This window comes from Eublepharis macularius, chromosome 4 (assembly GCF_028583425.1).
Source record: "Eublepharis macularius isolate TG4126 chromosome 4, MPM_Emac_v1.0, whole genome shotgun sequence".
In the NCBI taxonomy this organism is placed as follows: domain Eukaryota; kingdom Metazoa; phylum Chordata; class Lepidosauria; order Squamata; family Eublepharidae; genus Eublepharis; species Eublepharis macularius.
In genome coordinates, this window is record NC_072793.1 from 91,669,123 (window position 1) to 91,694,076 (window position 24,954).

The 24,954-nt window shown below is 43.7% G+C and overlaps 2 protein-coding genes across 2 annotated transcripts in view; one reads left to right on the plus strand and one right to left on the minus strand.

Moving 5' to 3' along the window:
• Positions 1–227: 227 nt before the first annotated feature.
• Positions 228–18,328, minus strand: CLTB (clathrin light chain B). The gene is made up of 5 exons (XM_054975800.1): positions 18,009–18,328; positions 14,014–14,074; positions 8,898–9,015; positions 7,480–7,591; positions 228–5,605 (listed from the first exon to the last, which is right to left on the minus strand). The coding sequence occupies exons 1-5, from the start codon at positions 18,188–18,190 to the stop codon at positions 5,434–5,436; spliced, it is 645 nt and encodes a 214-aa protein (XP_054831775.1). The 5' UTR covers positions 18,191–18,328; the 3' UTR covers positions 228–5,433.
• Positions 18,329–24,191: 5,863 nt separating this feature from the next.
• The window catches only part of FAF2 (Fas associated factor family member 2), a 35,343-nt gene continuing 34,580 nt past the window's right edge, over positions 24,192–24,954 (plus strand). Inside the window, exon 1 of the mRNA XM_054978194.1 lies at positions 24,192–24,505. Within this exon, the coding sequence (XP_054834169.1) occupies positions 24,443–24,505 (63 nt within the window). The 5' untranslated portion in view covers positions 24,192–24,442. The remainder of the gene's footprint in view (positions 24,506–24,954) is intronic.

The following is a 24,954-nucleotide window of genomic DNA, read 5'->3' on the forward strand; positions in this document are numbered from 1 at the left end:
GCTTCTATCCAGCTGCTATCAGTTCCAAGAGTATTCAGGCTGCTGGCTTGAAAAGGAGTGGGAAGGGTAGGAAAAAGAAGGTTGCACACATGACTTGGAAAAAGGGCAATGTGACTTGAGCTTGCATAAGGTTTATGCTCACTTATATGTGATTGAAACATGGGGTGTGAAAAAAACATACATAAATGAATGTGAGGCTTGGGAGCTCAGGATTAAGACACATGAAATGGAGAGATGGAAAAAGTTTATTTTCAAAGTGCTGTTTCATGTACAACCATTCCATGCATTAAGTAAAGTCATAGCTGTCCATAGGCAGAGTTGCAATTGTTCCTTTATAACAAACTGATTTATGAAGCAAGCCACACTGCACCCTCACCAGCCTCTGTTCAGTAAGACAGTCCATATGCTATTGTGTTATTGTAGTGTTCTTTTTTGGTAAGAAGAACCTTGTTTACTATCCAGTTGTAGGATTTTAGAGCAAATATTTGCTATTTTCTGTGTCCATCAATTAAGTATGAGATTGAGGAAATATGCTATGGGGAGGAAAGGTTTGGTCTAATTGTCTGATCTACTTAGTGTTTTCCCCATCTTTTCCATTGACACATACTTTGCTAATCAATGAGAAAAAGCAAACACCATCAAAGTAGTGCAAAATGGTACTGTGCACTCCACGCCCAAGCTAGGAGACTAATACTCTGTTAAAGAAGGAAAATCTACTTTTTTGTGTATAAATTCAGCAATCTCAATTATAATCCCGGGTAGGTAACAGCTGTGGAAAAATCTGGGAAGGCAGCAAGTTGAAGTGAATAAATGAAGGCTTTGTGGCAAAAGCTTTCAATGATCCCTCTGTTAAAGCCCATTACTGTGCACTGAATTAATTTAGCTTTCATTTTTCCAAGTTGCCACACAATATAATAGAAGTAGCGTGATCATCTGGCACATCTGAACCTGTCAAATAAGGGTTGGATCTAATTGGGCTTGGCTTTCAGCTGTTTCATCTACTCTGGATTTTTTGCTGTTCTGCTTAAAAGTACAAATTGCTTGTGCTAAGAAGCCTGAAGCCTGGTACTTCGCATGTTTATTCAGAAGTCAGGTCCACTAAATCCACTGGTTCCTACAGTACAATTGTATGCATATCTTATAAAAATATGAGTTCAATGTGGCTTATTCTAAGTATTGCATAAGACTACAGCCTGAGTCTTTTATTAATTACTTGGCAACTGCATAAATTACTTTGCAGGTTTAAGAAATCATTAACTGAGCCAATCTTTATAAGGCTGAAGTGGAGATGAAAGCAAAATAGCACTTGTCATGTCAGAGGCATGAGTAACCTACATATGGCTGGAGAACTTGTAGCCAAGTAGCGCACACACTGCCTTGTCTCTCTCTTATTCTTTCCTCTAGAGGAGTGGCTTCTCTTCGCTTTACCATTTACAGCTTGGGCATTAAAACACTGCAGTGAACTACAGCCAATTTAAACTAGGGAGAACTGGTTTGTGCCTTTAATATTCAGTCTTAGCTTCTCTTACACTTACTGAGTTTTAAGAGTACCAGACATTTCAGAAGCCTGGCCTCCTTAACATAATAGAGAACTTCTTATATGCCAGTGTGTTACCAACAAAATTTCCGGAGGAAGACGCTGTCTTGCAGATTCTGCTACCCCAAAAGCATAACTGGTCCTCATCTTTCCATCTACTGTTTTTAATAAGAGATTCTTAGAACCCACGATCAAGGCTGCAGCACAAGATGTAAAACACATGATTTGTTCACAAACAAGTTCAGTTCATGCTGAGCTTGTGTCAACAGTAAAAAGCTTAAAAACTTATACTCCATGCAAAAGGCATTCCCTCCCTCCATGGGTCAAAGGAGGCATTCTCAAGAACACTAAGTGCAGATAGTTATATGCAGTTTTGCAGTGAGCTGCTTGGCTAAGGCACAGAGCAATCCATTCTAGTGAATTGCTTGCCAGGCATAATGCAACTTATCCTGAGGCAAATAGGTATATGTATACAGAAAGGAGGAAAACAACTTTTTATGGACTGGTAAGACATACCTGCCTGCTAAGTTGAAACTAAAAAGTTTGAACAATCTTTTCTTTCACACAAAGTGATTAGAGTGTGCAAAGGATATTTCCCCATTCTAGAGTGTGTTCTGAAATTTAAAGTGACAGTTCAAATCTGTCCGTTCTCATGAGAAGTCAACATTAGATTTGTATTATTTTCTTCTAAAGAGAAGTTTAATGTAGAAACGTTTAAAAATGAAATAAGATTATTATTTCCCTTGTTAAATGTTCTTCTCATACACTCTGCTGATGCACAATATTTTTTATAAACTCATGTGGAGCTTTTCTAAAGATGCAGTTATATGCACACTGTATCTGAACACAGACTTGCATGAATAAAATTACAAGAATCAGGCTGCATGTGTCTTTACAGAGCTCACTCCAAGTGCCTATTCAGATTGGCCATATTTCTATGCCACAGATGCTTGCTAGGCTGAGAGCCTAAGGTATGTATTAATTGCTCCCTGCACTTCCCAAGTTACAACAGATAGAAATGTGGAAATAAAGCATTCTGTGATTCTTAGCTCTGTGGCTGGAGCAGGGGCAGTTTTATTGAAAACAGATAATTTAACAAAGTCACAGATCTTTAGGAGGGGAACAGGACAGCTGCAGGCAAAGCTTCCCACCTTGCCTGACACCTCAGCCGCTCCTGGCATTTGTGACACAGGATAGAGGGATAGTGAAAGTCTGGGGTGACGGCAACTTCGAGCAGGCCCTGCATCTTGCTACTAACAAAGGCTGAAGAAGTGACAGCCTGATTTCCCTGGACTGTGATGACTAGGCAGACCACGATTGCATACAGATAGTAGCTTGTCCTTATGTTGTGAATGGCTCTGTAGCAGATGGCTGGAGAGGCTGCAGCTGCCAATGTGGCATCTGTCCCCCACCTTACTGTGTGGCCCTTCTCTGTCTCCAATTCTGTATTGTTTGTCCACTTGCCCCCCAGCTTTTGAAGAAATAATATCCAGAGGAAACACACACAAGTACCCGATGAATATCCTGTTTTTTCTGCACTTTTGCTTCCTTTCTGCAGCCAGCCCAGTACATAGTGTGACCACCACAAATGTCAAATTGCAGCTCAGGGCAACTTAAACCAATAGAAGCAAGGCCTGGGATCTGCTGGACTGAGAACCTGCCCATTGTTTTGATCCTCTTATTGCAAGGCTTCCTAAATACTACCCAGGCTATTCATCTTTGTAGAGTATTTCTGAATCTCTGCAACTCCGGATTTCCAAGAAACATAAATCTTGTTAATCATCTTCCCTATTGCTGTTTCTTTAAAATGCTTCAGTGTGAGAAAAGGATGAGGTAAAGTCACCACTCAAGGACATTAGCATGTTATACATGTGAATAAGTAAATAGCAAAAGGCCCAGATCTGTCACTGTAAAATCTTCAGGGGATACATTTATCACATTCTTTTGTAGAATGAAGCGCTGGTATGACATAGGCCGAGTCTGGAAAATTCAAAAGTTATCAGAGGAAATGCTTGAAATACCTGGGCAAGTTCTAAGGTTTCTACTTAGGGTATTTTCTCACAAATGCCTCAGTGTGGAAATATGAGGTAATACCATCACATGAGGACCCTGCACTGTACATTGTGCACAGGAATAAGTGATCAGCAAAATCAGCTCTACAGAAAGTCAATTTAGCGAGGAGATGAATTCAGCACGAATATATGGAACTTAACACTGAATACTGCCAAGTCAGTTCCCTCTGATAGGCCATATTTTCTTCACATACAAAAAAAGAGTACTTCCCAAGATCTCTCATCATAGCCACATGTGTCCATTGTGCGTTTCCAATTTTACATCCCTCCCCACCCCCTCAGCTTTACAGCTTCTGCTAGGACTACCACTTTTACATTTGCCCAAGGTGAAGAACATCTATTATATGAGCCAGAGAGCACCTTGGCAGCACAGCATATGCCCAGAAGGGAAACCAGTAATCTGTAACACCCCTTCAATTACAAAAATGGGGGAGGGGGGGTAATTGCAGGAACCTGCAATATAGAAAGAAATATTTGAAAAATCTCCAGCTGACCATACAGCACTTAGCAGAGTTCCTCTTTGTGAAACTAGACCCATCTCCATCTGCGTCTTAGCTGGGTTGATGCATTATATAAGGAGCAAAGGAGACATCAACAACAGCATGCCGGGGCCAGTACATACTGATAGGTTCAGGTGGGATGTCCGCTTCCAAAACAAAGATATAAAGTACCACACTGATACTTGAATGGGACATGTTGATTCTATGTCTGGCTAAAATACAAGAATTGGCTTGGGACTTGCTCAGGTGCCTAAAATATTTCTAGTACTCTTCTTGTACTTCTTGTATCTCACGTAGAGCAATGTTCTCCTTACTTCTATCTTCTCTTAGAACACAAATAGGAAGCAAGAATCTCAGCTGACTCCATATAGTGTCCCTGCATTTAAGCAGATACAGAATAACCACTCCTTGGAAAGGATTATAGTTTGAACCTTCTCATCTCACCCCCACAATCTGTTCTTCCCCATTTTCATTACTTATGCCCAAATTAAGTCTTGCTTTCAGGCGCATCTTCTAGCAGGGAGAAAGTATCTTAAGCAGCAGAAGTGTTTCTTACTGAAATGGTTTGGGTCCCCACCCACACACAACAACTATTTCACAACTTCATACAGCATTTGTCTCAGACACTTCATTGCCATTTCAGTGCACCAGGTCTACAGTTTTCATCATTACCCTATCTCTCCTTTGTATGCTTTTCCATGAAGAACCTGCTTCCTACCAGGCATTTTTGGTACCAAAGCTGTGTGCCAACGGACACATAAATTCCAACTCTGGCAAAAAAGTGATTCATTATTATGGGGAAAACAGCAACAGTGCTGGGAACCAAACTCAGGCTTTCTGTTTGCAGAATTCAGCCAATAAATGATACTTCGATATTGCCCCCTGGGCCTGGTACAAAGAGTCAGAAAGAAGAATTGCTTTTTACTTACTGTACCTGCAAAGTTGGTTGGGTAAGGGGACTTAGGCCTCCTTGACCAGTGGATAGGGGACATATGAATGCTTCCTGCACTGTGAACTAGGGAGTGATTTTCCTGAAGGCAGCAGGTGCAGGAACCAAAGAAGGCTGCTGCCCAAGGAACCACACAGTTAATAAATATGTGTAAAAGATATCAACACACCCTTTAAGCAAAGTAAAATCAAGGGGAAGGGTACAGGCAGCCACCCAGCCTGAATGAGGCAAACGTAGAAGAGAGGAAGGGGTAGGAGTGGGATGCTTTTGGGGTCCCCCACCGGTGGCCCTTTAAGCCTGTTGTGCTGCAACTACATCTGTGGGCAAAAGAGTGACCCGCATCCTCACTCTGGCCCCAGCCACTCTTTGGCCAGGCTAGCGGGCCAGAGGAGTCTGTTTGAGGGATATCAGCACTGATCGCATGCGTGACACATCCTTAGACTGCTTGCTGCTCTTGGGATTGAAGTCACAAAGCTGGGCCACTTTCTCCCATTCAGTGCCAGGAGTCTCTTCCTTGGAGTCTTTCAGAAAGGCTTCCTCTGAGGCCCTAGGAAGAAATGAGAAAACAGGTCTCCACTCACAAAGGTCCGTAAATGTGAAGGGGTGGGGACTGCACTTCTTTCAACGGATCACACAGGTATGCAACTACTCAGGAAAACACTCCTTGACATAAATATTTTGGGGGAGTGTAAAATATTTCAAGTGCCAAAGGTTGCCTTTTTCTCTGTGCAGTCAAATGTCTGTGTACGGATGTCAACCTGAAATCAAAAATGGCATCACAGAGCATTTGCTTTCTTGCTGTGAGGAAACGGGCCAAGCTGAACAGGGCTCACTAGCTATCTATGATGGCACACTAGGGGTTCAATAAACATCCTGCTGCTGCTGCCCACCTAGGAATGCAATGACAGGGAGGGTGTCAAGCAGTCCACAGTACAAACACAGGTGGGATTCATTCAGCTTAGTGAATCACAATTTGTGTAGCCTGGATCAAAAGAATGTTTTGAGATGCATTTACTGGAAACTACCATATAAAGTGTCCTAATACACATAGCCCCGGCTAGCCTGATCTGGTCATATCTCGAAGCTAAGATGGGTTAGCCCTTGTTAGTACGTGCATGGGGGACCATCAAGGAAGTCCAGAGTCACTATGCACAGCCAGGCAATGGCAACCCCCCTCTGTTAGTCTCTTGCGTTGAACCGTATGGGATTACCATAAATCAGCTGGGACTTGACGGCACTTTACACATACACCATATGAAGTTACTAATCCGACGCAATCACTTAAACATTAAGAAATTAGTATATAAAGATCACGCATTGATCTCCCAGCTGTGAGAACAGCATCTTGCATAAAAATTCCAAAGAAACACTGGAACTGATAAATGAAAGAGGAGAATACATAATCAAACATAATTACCAGTGAGTGTGTGAGCTTAGAAGTTCTTTCCTATAAAAGGCATAACTGGTATAGCATAATCCTAATTCTGTAATATTATCTGGATCCCCTTTTCCAGTAAAATGTCTAGCAGAAGGCAAATGTCTATCTGAACTCTAACATAATCAACAAGCTCCTTTAAGGCTAGGGAATCTCACTCATCATCTACACATGGAAGTCTTTCCTAGGAAAAGTTACAAAGGGAAAGAGACGTACACGTAGCCAATCACATCGGCATCTGGCTGCTGGTAAAAGGCTTTGTCAGCAATCCTATGGCACGACCCAAAGACAGGAGAAAGTGCAGAGCAGAGAGGCAGCAAAGAGTTAAAGAAAGAAAGATGGGTTAGTACCCTCAGTGGATACAGCAACAGAATTCGACAGTACAGGACAGTATAAGTGTTTGTGAGAAATTCTTTAGTTAAACGCTCAGGAGAGACAGGAGAGAAGTCCCTTACAATGACAAATATTTATTATTGAGCTGCTACAGAAAATTGTTTTTAAGAGGAACTGGGATGAAATCTTCCAGGCTGTCATTGTTGACTATGAGTAGCATAAGGAGGGTTCACACAGTCTCTCTCAGATTATTACTTCAACAACATCTGAGGAGGCCAAAATCTACACCCAGTGCTAACACAGAAGTGACTGCCTTCATGTGGCAGATAACACAAGACTAATGTCTTGTTACTTGGCCAGGACCTCTCATCCATCCATTATGTGGCATTGTCCAGAACTGGCAGGTGAGGATGATGGTTGATACATCACATGATTTTTCTCTGAACTCCCTGCTCAGTCCCCTCCAAGCTTCCCTGCTCTTAGGACACATGTCCCGCAGCCAAAAGAACCTGCTCACTTTTGTAATGCTGTGTTATAACTCCCAAGATGCAGCTCCATGGCACGAAAGTGCAATATTCTGGGTGGTGGTGAAATAGGCTACTATTGCTGTTATTGGCAAGGCTGACACAGGTAGGGTGCTTATTCAGCCGTACCTGTTATTGGCCCGGTTCCTCTCCATTTGTTCATTCTGCCGTAAGTTCCACTCTTCCAGATCTTTCTTGGCCTTTTCACGCCATTCCTGTTCTAAGACTTTTGAAGCAGCATCTAAAATGAAAGATACATAAATGGTAGAAAGAGTATTCCCTTTTCAATCGAGTGCCATGCAATGCTGACTTCTGTGATACAGGCAGGAGAAAGCTACAAACTTGCATTTGATAATCCACTGCACGGGAGAGGCTCCTTGAATAGGTATGCTCCTAAGGGCAAACTGCAAGCAGTTAACTCATGTGCATAATTGGAGAGAAGGTAATGGATTTCCATGGGTTGGAAGGGAGAGAGGCCTGAACAGAGTGCACATAGACAGAGGACTAGGTGCAGATGTTTAAAGGTAGACATTCTTTTAAAGAGGAGCTGGTGTCGGTTTTTCAGCTGTGGGGTAAAGCTTTGCTTTCCCCTGCGTTCACAACTCAACAGACACACGTACATCCTCTCGACTGCAAGCACTCAGCCACCTCCCATACCTCAGTCAGGAAATATGCATATGCATTACTTTCCAAGTGTCCATCATGTTTATCTTTTCTAAACTTTTGTTCACTATTTCAGTTTTGAAAGCTAACCTTACAGGGATGAGAAGGAAGCTTTATGACCGACAAGGGTCAGCCAATCCACACTATACAGAGCACTCTGAAAAGGGATGGAGATGCTTCATGACTGACACAACGGGTGCAGTGCAAATTTAGATTCTGCTTGTTTCCCAAGAGCCCGCTCCTTGGAAGAGGGCTGTAGAAGTGTCAGGTATGTGGCAAGTGCACTTCAGCAGCAGGCTTGCTGTAGAAATGACCTGTTGTAGAAATGTATAAATACTACTGTGGTGGGTGAGGCTGCTGCTGGAGGCCCACAAATGCCTGTTGAAGGCTTTCGGGATGGTCCCTCAAGTAAGGCATGTGGCCAGTGTTTTCTTTTACCTCTTTTTTTGGTAAACTGCCTTGAGTCACTGTGAGAAAGGCAGACTATACATAAAACTAAGTAAATAGTCTCCACTGTTACTCTCTTTTCCTGCTGTGCTCCTACTTAAATATTTCCCATATTCTGTATGTTTTATATTTTATCAACCATTACCACCATTTTAATTGATCCACTAATATCATCTCAGATGACAGCTCTCTCAGCAATAGCCTCAAGCTTATTTCTGTCCACATATTTGCCTTTTTCTTCATTCAAGTACAGTGGTGTCTCTTTAACTTCCCCCTCATATGCTAGAGGTTTTTTTGTTGGCACAAATTTCTTCTTGTTTATTACATCACTAACTCCTGACCCTCAAAAATCCACATTATAATTTAAAATGCATACTCAAATATCATCACAATGTAAGTTGGTGTAGTTTCTATTTCTTGTCACATTTCATTCTTACCCAGCTCCTGCAGTCTTTTTTTCTGCTCCTCTCTCCATTTGCGAATACTCTCAGGCTCCTGTGTCAATCGGTCAGCTCGGGCAATGGCTGCATAGGCATCGGTAGGTCCATTGGATTCCTTGAGACCAAAGTAATAGTGTGTAAAGTCCAGGATGTTGTCCTACATCCACCCACAGTCCTGGCCAGCAATTTCTTTGTGGTATGGTAAGGCATATGGAAGAATGGATTTCTAGGGATGCTAATCTTCAGGTGGGGCCTGGAGATCTCCCAGATCTCCAAACTACAGAGATCAGTTCCCCTAGAGAAAATGGCTACATTGGAGGATAGGCTCTATGTCACTGAACTCTGCCGAGCTTCCTCCCTCCCAAAAGCCTACCTTCCCCAGGCTCCACCCAAATCTCCAGGAATTTCCTGACCCAGAGCTGGCAACCCTAATCTCTAGCCCCTCCCATGATATGAAGTTCTATATAGAAGTATGGGCAAGGCCTACTCTTGAATCTCCAGTAGACAGCCATGTTCCTCTTCCAATGCCCAACAATGCCCAATGGTCTGAGTATCTAGGGTCCAAGAACAATCATCATTCCGAAGTTAGGACCATAGGAACCTAATGGAGTCATGTACCTGCCTAGCTCTATAGGATTTGCCATTTGCTGCCAACATGACTTTCATATCTCTACAGCAAGGAAAATCCTGGAATGGTTGCAAACTGTGCCTCTGTGATGTCATTCCTGTGATGTCACAGTTAGTCTTAAGGGGTTAGCGTCTTGCTGAGGAGAATGGGATCTTCCTTTTTAATTGGTTTTAGAATCACACTGATATCATTAAGGGCCATTACCATAGTAAGAACTGATTTTCATAGCCTCAGACTAAAATCTTGAGGGAAGCGCTAAATGTGGTCACCTTTACTTAACGTCCAGCAATTATGGTAATAAAATCAACCAGCTGCAAAGCTGAGCAGGCCCAACAGTATGGGTTCCATTTACACAGCCATTTTCTTAATCCACAGTAGTATTCCCTGCAATTACTTAACTGAAGAATGCACATCTCTGTATCAAAACCAGCCTGCTTTCACAAGCAGAACTGCCTTCCTCCACAATGTTTTCATCCATTATAACGATCATAGTTGACTGTGTGGCTTATGAGCATTCATCTGAACCTACCCCTCCACCCTCCAGAATTTCAGCTTTTATTTTACAAAGTGAGCCAAATTTCTAAGATTATGTCTATATAAATAAGGTATGTAGTAAAATGGTTTTGGTCTTTTCCATCTCAGACTACAGCTGTGTGAAGAGAGGTAAACTAGAATATTAATAAAAAGGATTCTAGCCTAGAGGTCTCCTCACAAGTTTAACACACAATCTGCTGTTTCTGTATACTACCTGTGAAGTAAAACCTTAAGAACAAAAAGGTGCAGACAAAACATTTCTAAATGCAACTAATTAGACAAATATAATTAATACTATGGCATTTTGAAGTTATTTGGTTATTCTTCTGTTTCTAAGAAGGGATGATATTTGAATTGATATGAATTATCACAGTTAATTCATGCTGGGTTGGGTCCTTTGTTATTACTAACATAACCCCCAAACTCCTTCCAGTATGTCATCATCACTTGTCATATTCCTTTACGCACTACATTTCTTAGTATTCTTCACAAGTGCTGAGTACACTGACTGAGTAAACAGCCCTGGAAAGTGCTTACAAACTCACCACTAGATTTTTAAAGCAGAATAACAACTATTGTCATATCATAACTGTTGTATGAAGTGAAGTCCAAGCTAAGCTTTGTTCTCCAATGCAAAAACATATGCATGCCATCATTTTTGATTGGCTACAAAAGTTGTGTCCCCTTGAGTGATATAGAAAAACTTTTGGGATAGGGAGCCCCTCTCCTGTGAGAATAGTGCCATTAGTACTATGTAAATATAAGGTGTCCTTTCTGTATGAATCAATGAAAGGTCATTCACCTTTATCTGATGAAGACAGCTTGACTTTCAAAAGGAAACCTTGTTGGTCTTTAAGGTGCTACTGGACTCAAATTCTGCTCTTCTACTGCGGACCAACATAGTTACACACCTGAAACTCATTTCTTTAAAACAAACGTGAACAAGCAAGACAAGTGCCCTGGTGCTGAAAAAAGAGGGCTTGCAACCTTCAAAGAAAAAAAATCTAAAGAGAAAAGCTTCTTAAATGAACTGAGCATTAGCCTTCCACTATTTTTCTTCTTTTTAAACAGCTGCATGAACACATGTGTTACAGAAGTTAAGCACTCACCCTTTCCTAGACTAAAAATTATATGTATAAAGTTAGGAAACACAACTTGTATTAATTGTCAGTGAAAACCCTCCATTTCCCCCCACCCTCATCCAAGGATTAAAGGAGAAGGTTCTGCACCTTTTCCCGCCTATGCAGCTTGTTCTATTTTCAGAATTACATTTCTTGCTAATAAATGAAATCCTCCCTTGTACAGTACAAGATTAGTGGGAATTCTCACACCTCTCCATTCTGATAGATCAAGATGAGCTTTCATGAGTCACACGAAAGCTCATACCCTACCACAAATTTTGTTAAGTCTTATAGGTGCTACTAGATTCTTGCTCTTTTCTACTGCTACAGACAGACTAACATGGCTACCCATCTTGATCTAGCTCCATGGAAGGTACTACATTTAACTGTACAGAATGGCTCTCTATTCTGTCATATACGTGACTTGTCTTGTTCTTTACTGGAGTGCTAGCTACTATCACAAGAGACTCAATGGCTCTTAATTTCAAGACTGACATTTAACATATCCTGTTTTCAGGCTCTTCTAATACATTTGCACCGATGTTCAGTTTTCTATCAGTGCTGACTTAGCAATTTTGAAACACCAACTGATTTCCAGACTGCAGAGATCAAGTCTACTAGAGAAAAAAACAGCTTTGGAGTGCAAACTCTATGTTATACATGTTAAATTGGGGTTTAAGGGTTTCCCCCTAGAATACCACAAATTCTATGTGAAATCCCTCCCTAAATTCCTTCTCCACAGGCACCACTCCCAGATCTACAGGAATTTCCCAGGCCAGAGTTGGCAATCTACGCCTAAATGAGAATTATTACAGCCCTTCTTGGTGTAACTGTCCTCCATTATGAAATGTGCCAATTAATTCCTCCATTTTCTCCAGTAACAGGGTACTAAGGCACTTCCCCCATCTACCACAGCCTTTAGAAGTAGGCCATCCCAAAGTACACCTGGAATATTTTCTACTGCAGACAGGTTAGGACAGATGAGTAGCATAGAAGTACTCAGCTATCCAGTTGCAACAGCTTGGATGACATCCTCATTACCACAAAGTAATTCCACTCCCTTTTCTCAGCCTGCATCAAACATCCCTTACTGGTGAGCAGAAAGTTTAAGTGTGGCTGTTAATAATGGGCCAGCTCTCTGGCTAGGAAAATATGTGGCTCAGAAGCTGTTATCGAGTTTTGATAAGACTTGAGGTGAGCGAAAGAGGTGGGGCTGTTTTCCCAGTCTGAGCAGTTGAACTTCCAGGCTGTTTGAATCATGAAAACAGGCAGCTGCACTTAATGCTTGTGCTGTTCTTCAGGGCAATTGGATTACCCTCCACCCTCACACCCAATCCCCTCATCTAATTAAATCTACCCATCTGCAGTGGGATTATGCTGTTGTAAACCAGGAAGATACCGCAGCCACTACTACCTTCAGCAGTTTTGGGCAGACAGGCTTTCTTTATATATCAGAGTTTGGAATGGCACCAAAAAGGACAGTGCATGTTACATTCCTCCTTGCAAATGAGGGGAAAGGGAGGGAGAATGGTTTAGCTCCATTCCCTTGCACATCTTTGCAGTAAACCTTCCCACCTCTATCCCCTCCCCCAACATTTTCTCTAGTGTGGCCTTAAGAAAACTTCACAAACCACAAAGGTCTGGTGGACCTCAAGTAAATATTGGGAGAAACACTTCAAGCATAGGCCCATGGCTGCCAGGTCATCTGTCCATACATTAAAATATAGCAAACTTTGGTTTGCTCTAAATGTACACTTAATAGAGAGTTTTGTCTGACCTGCAACATACAAATGTCTCTGAAGACTGGTTCACTCCTAAAAATATGGCATGTAGGGGAGTTCTTGCTTTCTGTAACAAAGTTTTTGGTTCCAGCTTTCAATTAAAGCAATAGTGCTACCTAAATCTATACAGCCAAGAGGCCTCCCGGATGGAGGAAAGGAAAGCCATCACTGACAGCCACATTCACCTAATGTAACCTAAAGAAAAAAGCTCTGGTACCTCTGCTGCCCATCTTGCCCTTGAAAAACATCTGGAATGTACCTGCCAAGCCACAGCTTTCTCACCCTCTCCTGTTACTCTTCCAGGTAAAACTACTGGATGATTCAGCCCTGATAAATCTTAAAGCCCTTATGAAGCCATCAGCACTTATGAGCTGCATGTGTGCAGAAACTCGGCCAGTACTGCAAAATAGGAAGAGCCAAGCAATCTTTTCATAATTTGTCTGATGGTTTCCCAGCTTTGAGAATCCTCTTCATGAAGAGATACAAGTATGATCTCTATATTTTCCTTCACCCACAGGGTACAGCTTTAAAACAATACAAATACACCAGACAAACACTTTTCATTAGTGATCTTTCCTACTATAAATGTCTCCATTTTTTTAGTCTATTCACTCCTTCCTATTCTCCCAAACCAATTCACCCTACTGATTATCCAGTCCAATGGCACCTATCAATTAATTTCCTGCTTCCTTAGACAACAGCTCTCTCCATAACAGCACTGTCCTCCAAGCTGCAGCCATTAAAAGATGTCCTTAAGGAACTGCTGTAGAGTTCTGTCTAGGAGAAAGATGATGCTACAGCTAGTCTCAAGTTAAAACAGAAATGAGGGCCAATGCTCCAGTCCATTGAAAATTCTTGTCCTTCCTCCTTTCCTGTGACTGATCAGCAAAGATACAGGTGCAACGTCAGTGTTATTTCTCTTTCATGGGACCTGTCACTGAATCTTCTCTAGACATTTAGGGCCAATTGATTCAGCTGATTAATGCTGCTGGCCCCCATGACCAAGAGGTGCTCCCTTTCAAAGTCCATGCAAGTGCACAGATTCTCACCTGAAACACATCTCCATTCAAGGTGGCCCCGGTGCTCTCAAAATCAGCTGCCGATGAAGGAAAAGAACAAAGGGTTAGTTATTTGCATTGCATTTATTTGTACCCCACTTTCCTCCCCAGTTAGAATTCAAAGCAGCTTGAATCACGGTGGACCAGTCCTCCATTTCCTCACAACAACAACCCTGCGCGGTAGGTTAAACTGAGAGACTGTGAATGATCCAAAGTCACCCAGCAAGCTTCCTTGGCGAAGAGCTGATCTAAACCCATGTCTTCCAGAATCCTCTCTTCACTACACCATGCTGGTTCTCTTGTCAGTGGTGGGAGGCAGCATAAGGCTGAACCTAAAGCGCAACACACAATAGTCAGGCATTAGCTTCCTGCCATTTGGTTGCAAAAACGGCTGATTTCACTTTGGGACGTACTTCCATGGCGGGGGGCGCATATACAAAAAAATCAAGACATGATTGCTGAAAGAAAATATAAAGAAGCTCCAGAAGAACTGAGAGCAGTAGTTAAGAAGACTTAAGGTAAATTGAGCTAGAGAGTGCAGGAATCTGTAATTCTCACATCCATCTTCCAACATGACCTTGATAAGCAAGTCATTGTATTTGCTATGATAATCTTTTGGACAACCATCCTGGTAACAGTATGTGTATCAAACTGTGACTCATTCTTCTGAGACCTAGATAAAGACCCAGCCACTGAATGCCTGTGTGTAGGCAACACTGCAGAGATGAAAATTGCATGGAATGTTCCATGAAAAAAATCCCCACTAATTTTACTTTTCAGTAATTATGCTTAGGCTTCCCAGAAGTAAGCAACATTTCTGAATGAACATGGTTAGGATGGGGTTGAAAGTGTTATCAACAAAGGTTTTTGTAGGCAAGGATCTAATTCATCAAATGCACAAAACAGAAAGAAAAAACAATGGATAAACACATGGGTAGAGGGAGAGAAGAGGAAAAACAAAGTTAATAAGCTAGATATGCTGCCTGATGCTGTGCATGTTGTTTACTCAGAATCCCTCTGTATTCAATGGACCTTAGTCAAAGCTAAAAATGAATAGGATTGCAGTCTAAAATTACAACTGACAGAAATGCAATGAATGCATCCAGATTTACAGGAGATACAATATAAAGACAACAGTAGTGTAATATTTTTAATTAGCATGATCAACCAAAATAGCAAGCACAAGCGTTTGCATTCCCTGTGTTTATTTAGAGATAAAATACATAAACTAAACATAACATGCATTTGCTGTAACATCAATATGTTAATAAATAAAAATAACTGCATGGGGACAATTAGTTTTTGCAAGAGGATACCCCAAATCCAAAAGAATCAGATTAACACTTCTGCATCTTCTCATTCTAAGTGTCTTTGAAAGTTTTTTTTTAAATTAAAGTGAGTTCAGGGTGAGAGAGAGAACAACCAGGAAGACTTAAACCTGCTGGTTTCAATCTGCTTTGATTTTAATGTTTAATTTGTGCCTATTTGTTATTTTATGAAGGGTCTATGTAAATTACAGAAAGACAGATGATTAAATATATGACCTTCATGGAGAACAAGCCCTTGATAAATACTCCCCTCCAACTGTTACAGTTAAGGGAGAGGTTGCAAATGCCAAATTTCTCCTTAAAAAAATACCCATTAAAGCACGAGAGCCCTGTTCTGTATTAAATCTTAGCAGCCTATTTGCATATACTTGGTTCTCCCTAAGATTGCCAGATGCCTGTTGCGTTCATTTCTCATTGCAAAACAATAGTACCACCATGGAACATAATGGGGAATCCAGATAAATCTGCTTAAAAAACATTTTGACCAGGAGAATCTAGTTCTGCTCCTGACCTGATGTATTATGAGAACTTTAGCCTGTCCAGTCTTCTCCCCAGGGCGGGGGTGAGGGGGTGGGGATGGGGAGATATACTCTGCAGCAAAGTTCTAGGCTAAAATAAACATTCCTTAAGGTCAGCTAGTCCAGAAGAAAGGGAGGTAAGCCACAATTTGGCCTATAATGAGAAAAGCACATTACCATTCTTTTTGAAATTCCCAAGGCTTTCGGAAACAATAACTTGGGCTTTTCAAGTCACTGCTCTGTTTTTGTGAATTAACCTCCTAGAAGACATAACGTAGGTTTCTGCTGTCCTGACCTACTGGCAAGGCTGCAAAATGTAATTGTTTAGAAGGTCCTTTGGAGAAGTATGAGGGTTTTATGACTGACTGTGGCTGGTTCGTTCTTACAAGAGGATGAGTTATTTTTTAATTTAGCTTTTAAAACTGTGATTACTCTCTGTGTATTTATGTTTTGTTGTTACCCAACATTGGGTCCTAGCTTGATCAGGAGAAAGAGGAGCATGTAACTATTTTAAATAAATAAATAACAATGGCCAAAGAGAACAACTTTCACTTAGAAATAGGGAGGTTTTAAGGGCCCTTTCTAAGCTGAGCTAGATTTGCCTTGTTATTTTGTTCCCATGCTTTCAAGAATAGCATGACATGGAGAATTTGCAGAGGTGAAGCTTTTCTTGGCATGAAGATACGGTGGTCAGAAGAGCTTTACCTGCTAAATTTGTGACAATCAGACAGATGTCAAGGGCACACGAGTAGCGTATTTAAAAAGAATCAACAACCCTAAGCAGAGCTAAGAAAGGAAGTCAAAGGGGGAAAGTTACTAGGGGCATTCCATGTGCTGTTCTTATACTCAGAGCATATTGCTTTCCTAATGTCATTTCCTTACAGGTACTGTTTCCCTTCCCTGACATAACTCACACCCTAAGTATCTGGCTACACCCAGGAGGACTGGGTGCGGTCTGGTCACATTGGCAGAGATCCCTCCAAAGCTGGAGCTTCCGTATGTCTACCTCACATATGATACACCCACAGAGAATCTAAACCCTTCCTTCCGCAGCTTGTCTACCCAGTCCTGCCTCAGCCAAGGAAGGAATTAGAGCTCTTTTGATGGGTCATGCTGAGCTGGCTTACCCTGGGCCTACTTGCTGGAGACAAACGCGGTCCACTAAGCTTCCTTTCCTCAGGTAGAAGAAGCTGTTTCGAAGGGTGAGGAGTACTTTGTCTCATTATGAGACTCCCCAAGCACAATCAACCTTAAACACAGATAATAAGACTCTAGGAGAGAGGTCAGAAAGCTACTATAGTGCACTGGGCAGTCAGAGATGGTTCTCTTCTCTGCCATAGACTTCTTCTTATTCTCTCTCAGGAAGGTTGTAGGAAGGTTGTGGCTCAGTGAAAGAGGACTCGCCTGGAATGCAAAAGGTCCCTGGTTCAATCCCCAGCCTCTCAGGTCCAAAGGACTAGGCAGGAGGTGATGTGAACACCCTCAATCAGACAGCCCTGCCAGTCAGTGCACATAAGACTGACTTGATAGTCTTATAATCGGACTCAGTATAAGGCAGCTTCATGTGTTTCCCAAACACAATCCAGATAGAATAAAGTGCTATCAATAGCAGCAGCACCATCCCTTGGTCAGCATGAGGTTCTAACCCCCAAACCTCAATGTAAAGGAAGTCTCTGTGCCTTCCACCTCAGGATTGGTTGGCTTTTGGCTTTGAAGCCTGGCCTGCCTGGCTGTCTCCTAAGGAAGCCCTTGCTTTGGGTGTTTCTCCTTCGATTGTTTTAGGTACCCAGGTTGGTCTGCAGTAGAACAGCAGAACTGGAATCCAGTGGCACCTTACAGACCGGCAAGATTTTCAGGGGTTAGGCTTTGGAGAATCAGAGCTCTGAAGTATCTGAAGAAGGGAGCCCTAACTCTCCAAAGCTTACACACTGAGCATCTTGTTGGTCTCTAAGGAGCCGCTGAACTCGAATCCCGAAAGCCTTCGGAGGTTCCCTGCTAGGAGGAGCCGCCGCTTTCCATCCACCGGGCTCGTTGGGGCCCGCGCAGTCCCTCCCATTCAACAGCAATCGGGCCCGCCTTGTCCGCTCCGTCGAGGCTCCCCCTCGGCAGAGATGCATCGCGCCCTTGGCACGCTCTCTCACCCGGCTGCTCCGCCGCCTGCGGGTCCCCTGGGCCCCCCTCGGCCGTGCTGAAGCCCTCGTCGTTCTCAATGCCCGCGATCTCGCTCTCCTGCTGAGCCAGGAAGGCAGCCGCCGGATCCTCCTCCGGGGCCTCGGCCGCTCCGCTCTCCGAGGAGGAGAAGAAACCGAAATCATCAGCCATGTTGGTTTGCCTGCCCCAAGCCCTCCTTCTCGGGGATGGGCGCCGAGCACCGACAGCCCTGGCGTCCCTTGCTCGCAAAGCCACACGCCACCGAGCAGGGCAATTCGCGGGAGGAAGCCTGGCCTCAGCTGTCACTGCGGCTGCCGTGGGAGGAGCCTGGCGGGGGCAGGAGGGGCGGTGACATCACCCGCCGGGCGGCCGAGTGCCTCCGCAGCCGCAAGAGGGCAGCGCTCGTTTCGGGAGACCCGCTCGCCTGCCCTGAAGTCAGCGCCGGTTCGGCGGGGTGTCGCCGCGGCCACAGCAAGCCACGTGTAACGCCACTAGCCCTGGGCTTTGCGAGTCCCCTTGGGATGCGCGGGGCAAACAGGCGCGTGGACCTGCTGACGATTCGGGAAGCACGGAGAGAGTTGCCAACAGCCTCGCGAAGAAGGCCCTGCCCTTTTAGCGGAGGCTTAAAGTGGTCAACGGGGCAGGTGAAGCTTTTCATGGCATAACATTACCTCATGATTGCTGCACGTCATGCCAGTATTAAAGGAAGAGCTAGATGGGCCGGTTTAAAAGTTGGAAACCCTAATTATGGAGGACGTGGCCGGGTCTGGGCTCCCCCACCTCAGACCTGAGCCGGTTTTCCTCAGTTCCTGGCAGCGTGATATCAGCGGGACCACAAGTGACGCCTGACACAGGTTGGACACTTGCCAGCTTCCCTCAAGTTTTGATGGGAAATGTAGGCAGCTTGGCGGAATGTTGGACAAGTGACAGTTGAAAAGTCCATCGGACAGCAGTCAGAGAGTCAAGCTGCAAGACCAGGATGCCTACATTTCCCATTAAAACTTGAGGGAAGCTGACTAGTGTCCAACCTGTGTCAGGCGTCACTTGTGGTCCCGCTCTGATTGCGATTGTGGCACGCGTGAAGAACGGACTTCAACTCCCCCCCCCCCCCGCTCCATTTCCCCAACCTGCAACTAGACCGTTTGAACCTCTAGGGAAGCCCACGCGTACACTTGTGGGTTTCTCTAGCAGACCAACTAGTACCACAGCGTGGGCCCATTTCAGGTCAGAAGCCCTGTGCACAAGATTCAGGACGAAGAGACCCTGTATCCAGTTTCCATAATGTGTGATTCATCATGAAGGTTTCTGGCTCTTGATTGCAGAGGGTTGCCGGCTCCAAGCTGGGAAATTCCTGGAGATTTTAGAGATGGAGCCTGGAGAAGTTGGGGTTTGGGGAGGGGAAGAACCTCAGCAAGGTCTAATTCCATAGTGTCTACTCTCCAAAGCAGCCATTTTCTCCAGGGGAATGGATCTCTGTGACCTGGAAATCAGTTGTAATCCCGGAAGATCTCCAGCCACCACCTGGAGGCTGGCAACCCTAAGAGACACACCTGTCCATGTATGCACCAAGCAAATATTTGCAAATGTACTCAATATGGTGTACAAAAGCATCTTTTCTGGGAGCAAAATTTCACTTATCCTGGTGAAAAATTGTGGGTTTTGGTTAGTGCAGATAAACAGGGTTAAGCATATAAACACAGAACAGATAGACCCCAGTTTTAGTGAGAAGTTTGAAGGGCAGAGCTTCCAGGTTTAATTTCCTTTGGATGAGTGAGTATTGCAGACTCTTTAACGTCAGCCAAAACCTTTTAGACAAAAACCAATGCTCCAAAACAGCAAGCATGTGTCACTGTTTTGCACTAAGTTACCCCTCCACAGCTATTAATATGAATACAGAAATCAGTTCTGTAGGTCACAGCCCATTTTAATTTTATTTTACTTCATGTATATGCCTTTCTCCCAAAAGGGATCCAAAGCAGCTTACATCATTCTCCTTGCCTCCATTTATCTTCACAACAGTCTTGTGAGGTAGGTTAGGCTGAGCGTGTGTGACTGGCCCAAGGTGTCTCAATACTTTTAAAGGGGTTCTTGAAGACTGCTGTGGAACCAGAACATACACTTGAGCAGCGGGACATTTATTTAGATATTATACCATTTTTCCCCTAGTGGGCACCCAAACCATCTGACACCATCATTCTCCCCTCTTCTGTTTTATTCTCACAACAATAACCCTGTCAGGTAGGCCAGGGTACGAATGACTTGGCCCAAGGTCGCCTAGCAAGCTTCCATAGCAGAACAGGAATTTGAACCTAGGTCTCCCAGAGATTAGTTAGACACTCTAAACACTACAGCACATTCGCTCTCTCACATTTCTGTAGATGCCAATGTGTAATGCAAAAACAGACACTTAAGAGGTGCCTGTCTTGTTCAAGTGCAAGGACCCCATAATGGTAGAGCTACATTCAGCATGCATAAATGTTGTGTTACTGCCTCTTCCTAGGAGCAGATTCCCTGTTTAATGGGAGCTCATCGTATTGATTGGGCCATTCTCACTAACCAAAAGCCTTTCAATCTATTTGCTTGCACATCCACTTGGAAAGCAAGAGTTTTCCCAGAGTTTTAGACACACACAGCTGCTTAGCTGAGAACAAAAAGAAGGTAAGTGAAGCTTTGAATACGACCAACTATGTTACTATCTAGTGAGCAAGCTTTTCAGTTCTCTGGAATTTTTCTGCTGTCTGAACGGTAAGCAAAAAAAAAAAGGAGGAGGAGGAGGGTGGATGAGAAACAGATGATGCTGGACTGATGAATAAGCCCAATCATAGCTCTTAAAGGCATAACTGGCAACAACCAGTGCATAATAGCAATATTATGTAACTGACCTCTAGTGGTGGCCTATTTTGCAATAAACAGATCATCCACCTTCATCATGTGGTAGAGGAAATTTTTTTTACTAAGGACCTGAGGAGTATTGCTGGTCCTCACTTGTTGCCACCTCTCAAGGGACTCACTGTGTATTAAATAATTACAAGTAGCCCTACAACAGAAAGGGCATTCATATAGCTATCACTGCATTCACCAGCCAAACACCACATATGATTCCAACCCACTGTTCATAATTGCTTCATCTGGATATCTACATTCTTTGCAGCAAAGCTTGTTTTTGGTAGCTGGCTAAAAATGACTTCTCCCCACAGCATGAGTATATATAAATAATAAAGGAAAGGCATTTAGTAAGAAAACAAGATAGATTTTTCCAAAAATCAGATAGTTATTATCTAGGCAGACAGGATTGCCTATGTAGGACAGGGTTGTCTCTTACCAAAGTGTGAATTTAGGCAGGTGCCACTTCTTCTGTCACAGTGCAATAAAGCTAGACAAAAACCAGCGAGTCCAAAACTGTAAAAGTGCAGGCAAAGTCCTGTGCTACATTCATTAAACTATAATCAATGGTAGAACTGGGTTATGTTCCTTTCTGCCTTATAGTGCTATGAAATCATGAACGTATACAGCCATAGCACGCTTTTATTTCATTTAACGATGGAAAGATAATGGCGAATTATTCCTGAATCTACCTGCAGCCTTTGATGCTGTAGACCATACCTTCTTATTGAGGTATTTGAAGGCAGAAATGGGTATCAAAGAATGTGCCTTAGATTGGTTTAAAACATTTCTCATAGAACAGACTCCAAGGGTTGCTGTGGGATAGCAGCTATCTCCAAAGTGGGAATTATCTTGTGCAGTTCCACAGGACGCAATCTTACCCCCGCGTTATTCAACCTCTGTATAATGCCTCAAGAACTCATTCGTAGCTATGGAATTGGATGCCATTAATATGCAGATGACTCCCAACTATATCTCACTATCCAGATCACCACAAGATGCAGTAAATACCTTGGTTCATTGCCTAACAGCTGTGGTCAAGTGGCTGAAAGAAAACAAATTGAAATTGAACCCAGACAAGATGGAAATGATGCTCATTGGGAAGGCAGAGACCTTGGCAGATGTTGTATTCGCCATTTCCGATGGAGTCTGTCTGCCCCTTGAAGACTCAGTTAAGAGCCTAGGGGCTATACCAGATTCAGCACTACTGCTACAAAAGCAAGTTAAGGCAGTTGCAAAATATGCTTTCCACAAATTCAGTCTAGCCTGGAAGATGGCCCCCCTACCCTGACATGGCTGATCTTGGCCACCTGGATCCATGCCATGGTAACATCAAGACTTGACTACTGTAATGCATTCTACGTAAGTTTTCCCTCTATGCTAAGTCAGAGACTCCACTTAAGTGCTGAAAACTGCAGCTCAGTTATTATTGGGAGCTAGGAGAAGAATGAATATTACTCCCATTCAGCAATCACTCCACTGGCTACTAAAAGTTACCGGGCTCAATTCAAAGTATAGACTATCACATACAAAACTCTTCATGGCCTTAGTCTGACATATCTATTGGACATGGCTGATCTTGGCCACCTGGATCCATGCCATGGTAACATCAAGACTTGACTACTGTAATGCATTCTACGTAAGTTTTCCCTCTATGCTAAGTCAGAGACTCCACTTAAGTGCTGAAAACTGCAGCTCAGTTATTATTGGGAGCTAGGAGAAGAATGAATATTACTCCCATTCAGCAATCACTCCACTGGCTACTAAAAGTTACTGGGCTCAATTCAAAGTATAGACTATCACATACAAAACTCTTCATGGCCTTAGTCTGACATATCTATTGGACCACCTCTCCCCCTATGTTCTACCATCATTCATCTAGACCTTTTGCAGGTTCCACCTTGCACATGGGCAAAATCAACAGCTGCTCATACATGTGCATTCTCTCTACGTTCCCCATCTTATGCAACAGCCTACCTGAAGTGGTCAGGAAAGCTCCCACTCTCCTGGCTTTCTACAAACTATGCAAAACTGAATTATTCAAGATGACATTTTTACTCAGATAGAAGGGCTGTACTGTAAGAAAGTGGTCTCAGAGGGATCAATAGAGGGATAGGGACAATAGATTTTGCTATTATTTGCTACTGTGTGCTATCTGTTGCGTTGAGTATGATCCTACTTGGTAGTTGTGTTGTTTAATGTATTAATCTGAGAACTAATGCTGTTTCAGTATTTCTTCCACTCTACTGGATTTCTGTTGACTTTAAATCTTTGCAAATTTGCATTTATAAACCCTATTACATTGATTATTGAAATGTCCTCAAAACTTACTGTACTCACACTGCTGTAATCCACCTTGAGTCTTAGTGAGAAAGGCAGACTACAGATAACAAATACAAATCACTTTTACATTTAAAGTCTAAATGGGTAGCCATGTTAGTTGAGCAGCGAAATAAAAAAGATACCCAGTGCCCTCTTAAAGACTCATATAATTAATTCTAGCATACTTGCTTCTTCAGATGCACAGGCGTATAAATCCTTTTTTAAAAAACTCAGGTACGCCTTCACTACTATATCAACCACCGAATAGTATTTTGTAGCATTGTTAAGTCCAGTATCACTATTTCCCCACTCTGCCCTACCACCACTCATTTTTATATCTTCCGTGTCTATTCGGAATGGGGCCGCGCAAAAAAGTTAAAGAGTTTAAACTTCAATCCCAGCACGGATGGCTTTAAACCCGGCATAAAAGATTATAATGCGAAGTTGCGGTTCGAATCGGAGCTCCTTGTGGCTGGAAGGAAGCGCGAGGCAGTTTTCTCTCTGTTCCGCTCAGCTTCTGTATCTCCCACTTGGCCACTCCCTTTTCTCTAGCAGCAGCACTACAGGCGGCTTCTCACTAGCCCAGAAGCCAGTTTCTTAACTGTCCACTACTGGGAGATTGAGAAGTCTTGGGCCTGGCTTCTCGGTTGGCCGGCCCGGAGGGAGCATATTCCTGGAAATCCAGAGGAGGCTCGAGGCAGAGATGAGGAGTGTTGCGCGCTCGAGCCTTAGTGGGAAAGACTATTAAAAATAGGAATTCGAAATGCTGCACACGGGAAGGGCTACACTCGCCTTGAGGTTCCTCTGTTCCGGTAGCGCCTGCGACAACCCTTGATATCCGCGACTACCCTAAGTCTACCCTAGGCTTTCCGGAGGAGGAATGAGGTTCGAAAGGGCAAGCCATCTCCGGTAAGCATCGCTTCAGGCTAACAACCAACGGGGAAACCACTCGAGAAGCAAGGCCGAAGTGTTTCCCCCTGTCACGGGACCCGTGCTCGCAACAACAAAACAACAGACATCCCATCCACTAACACGTACGCAACGCTTTTATCACTAAAACCTGGAAACGGAACCTTCTGCACCGGAAGTCGAGAGGCGCGGCTTCGAGGACTTCTCGGGGTCTCTAACCTGTGGTGCGCGCGGAATGCAGGAGGAAGTTTCGAATTGTTGCGTCACTTCCCTAGAGTGACGCAGCTGCGGGTCAGAGGCGGCAGCAAAATGGCGGCTTCAGAGGAGCGGGAGCTGTCGGCGGAGCAAACTGAGAAGCTGCTTCAGTTTCAGGTGCCGGAGGCAGGAAGGGGAAGAGGCCCCGCTTGGCAGGCGGAGCCAGCTCAGCCCCCCTGCCGCCCAGGTGCCTCGAGCACAGCCGGGGGCGAGGCAGGGGAAGGTTGGCCGGAGGAACCTGCTGGGGGCCGAGCGCGGACATGGGATGGCGGCGGGGCCATGTGGTGGTCGGTGCCCTTCACGCAAGTGTTGGGGGTAGAATGGCAGCGCCCGGGCCTTACATGACCTCGCTGCCACCCGCCTGGGTTGCTCACTGCCTGGACGTTTTTCGCGTCCTTTCTTTTAGGATGGGGGACCGCTGGTTTTGATCCGTTTCAGTGGAGAAGTTCGGGAAGCTAGTAATCTGTAGAATCGGCCTGTGGGTTGGTAAAACGCATTGGAATAATTCTCCCTTGCATCCAAATTCATTAACAGCAGCAGTAGCTGTAGTATCTTGTAGTGGTTAA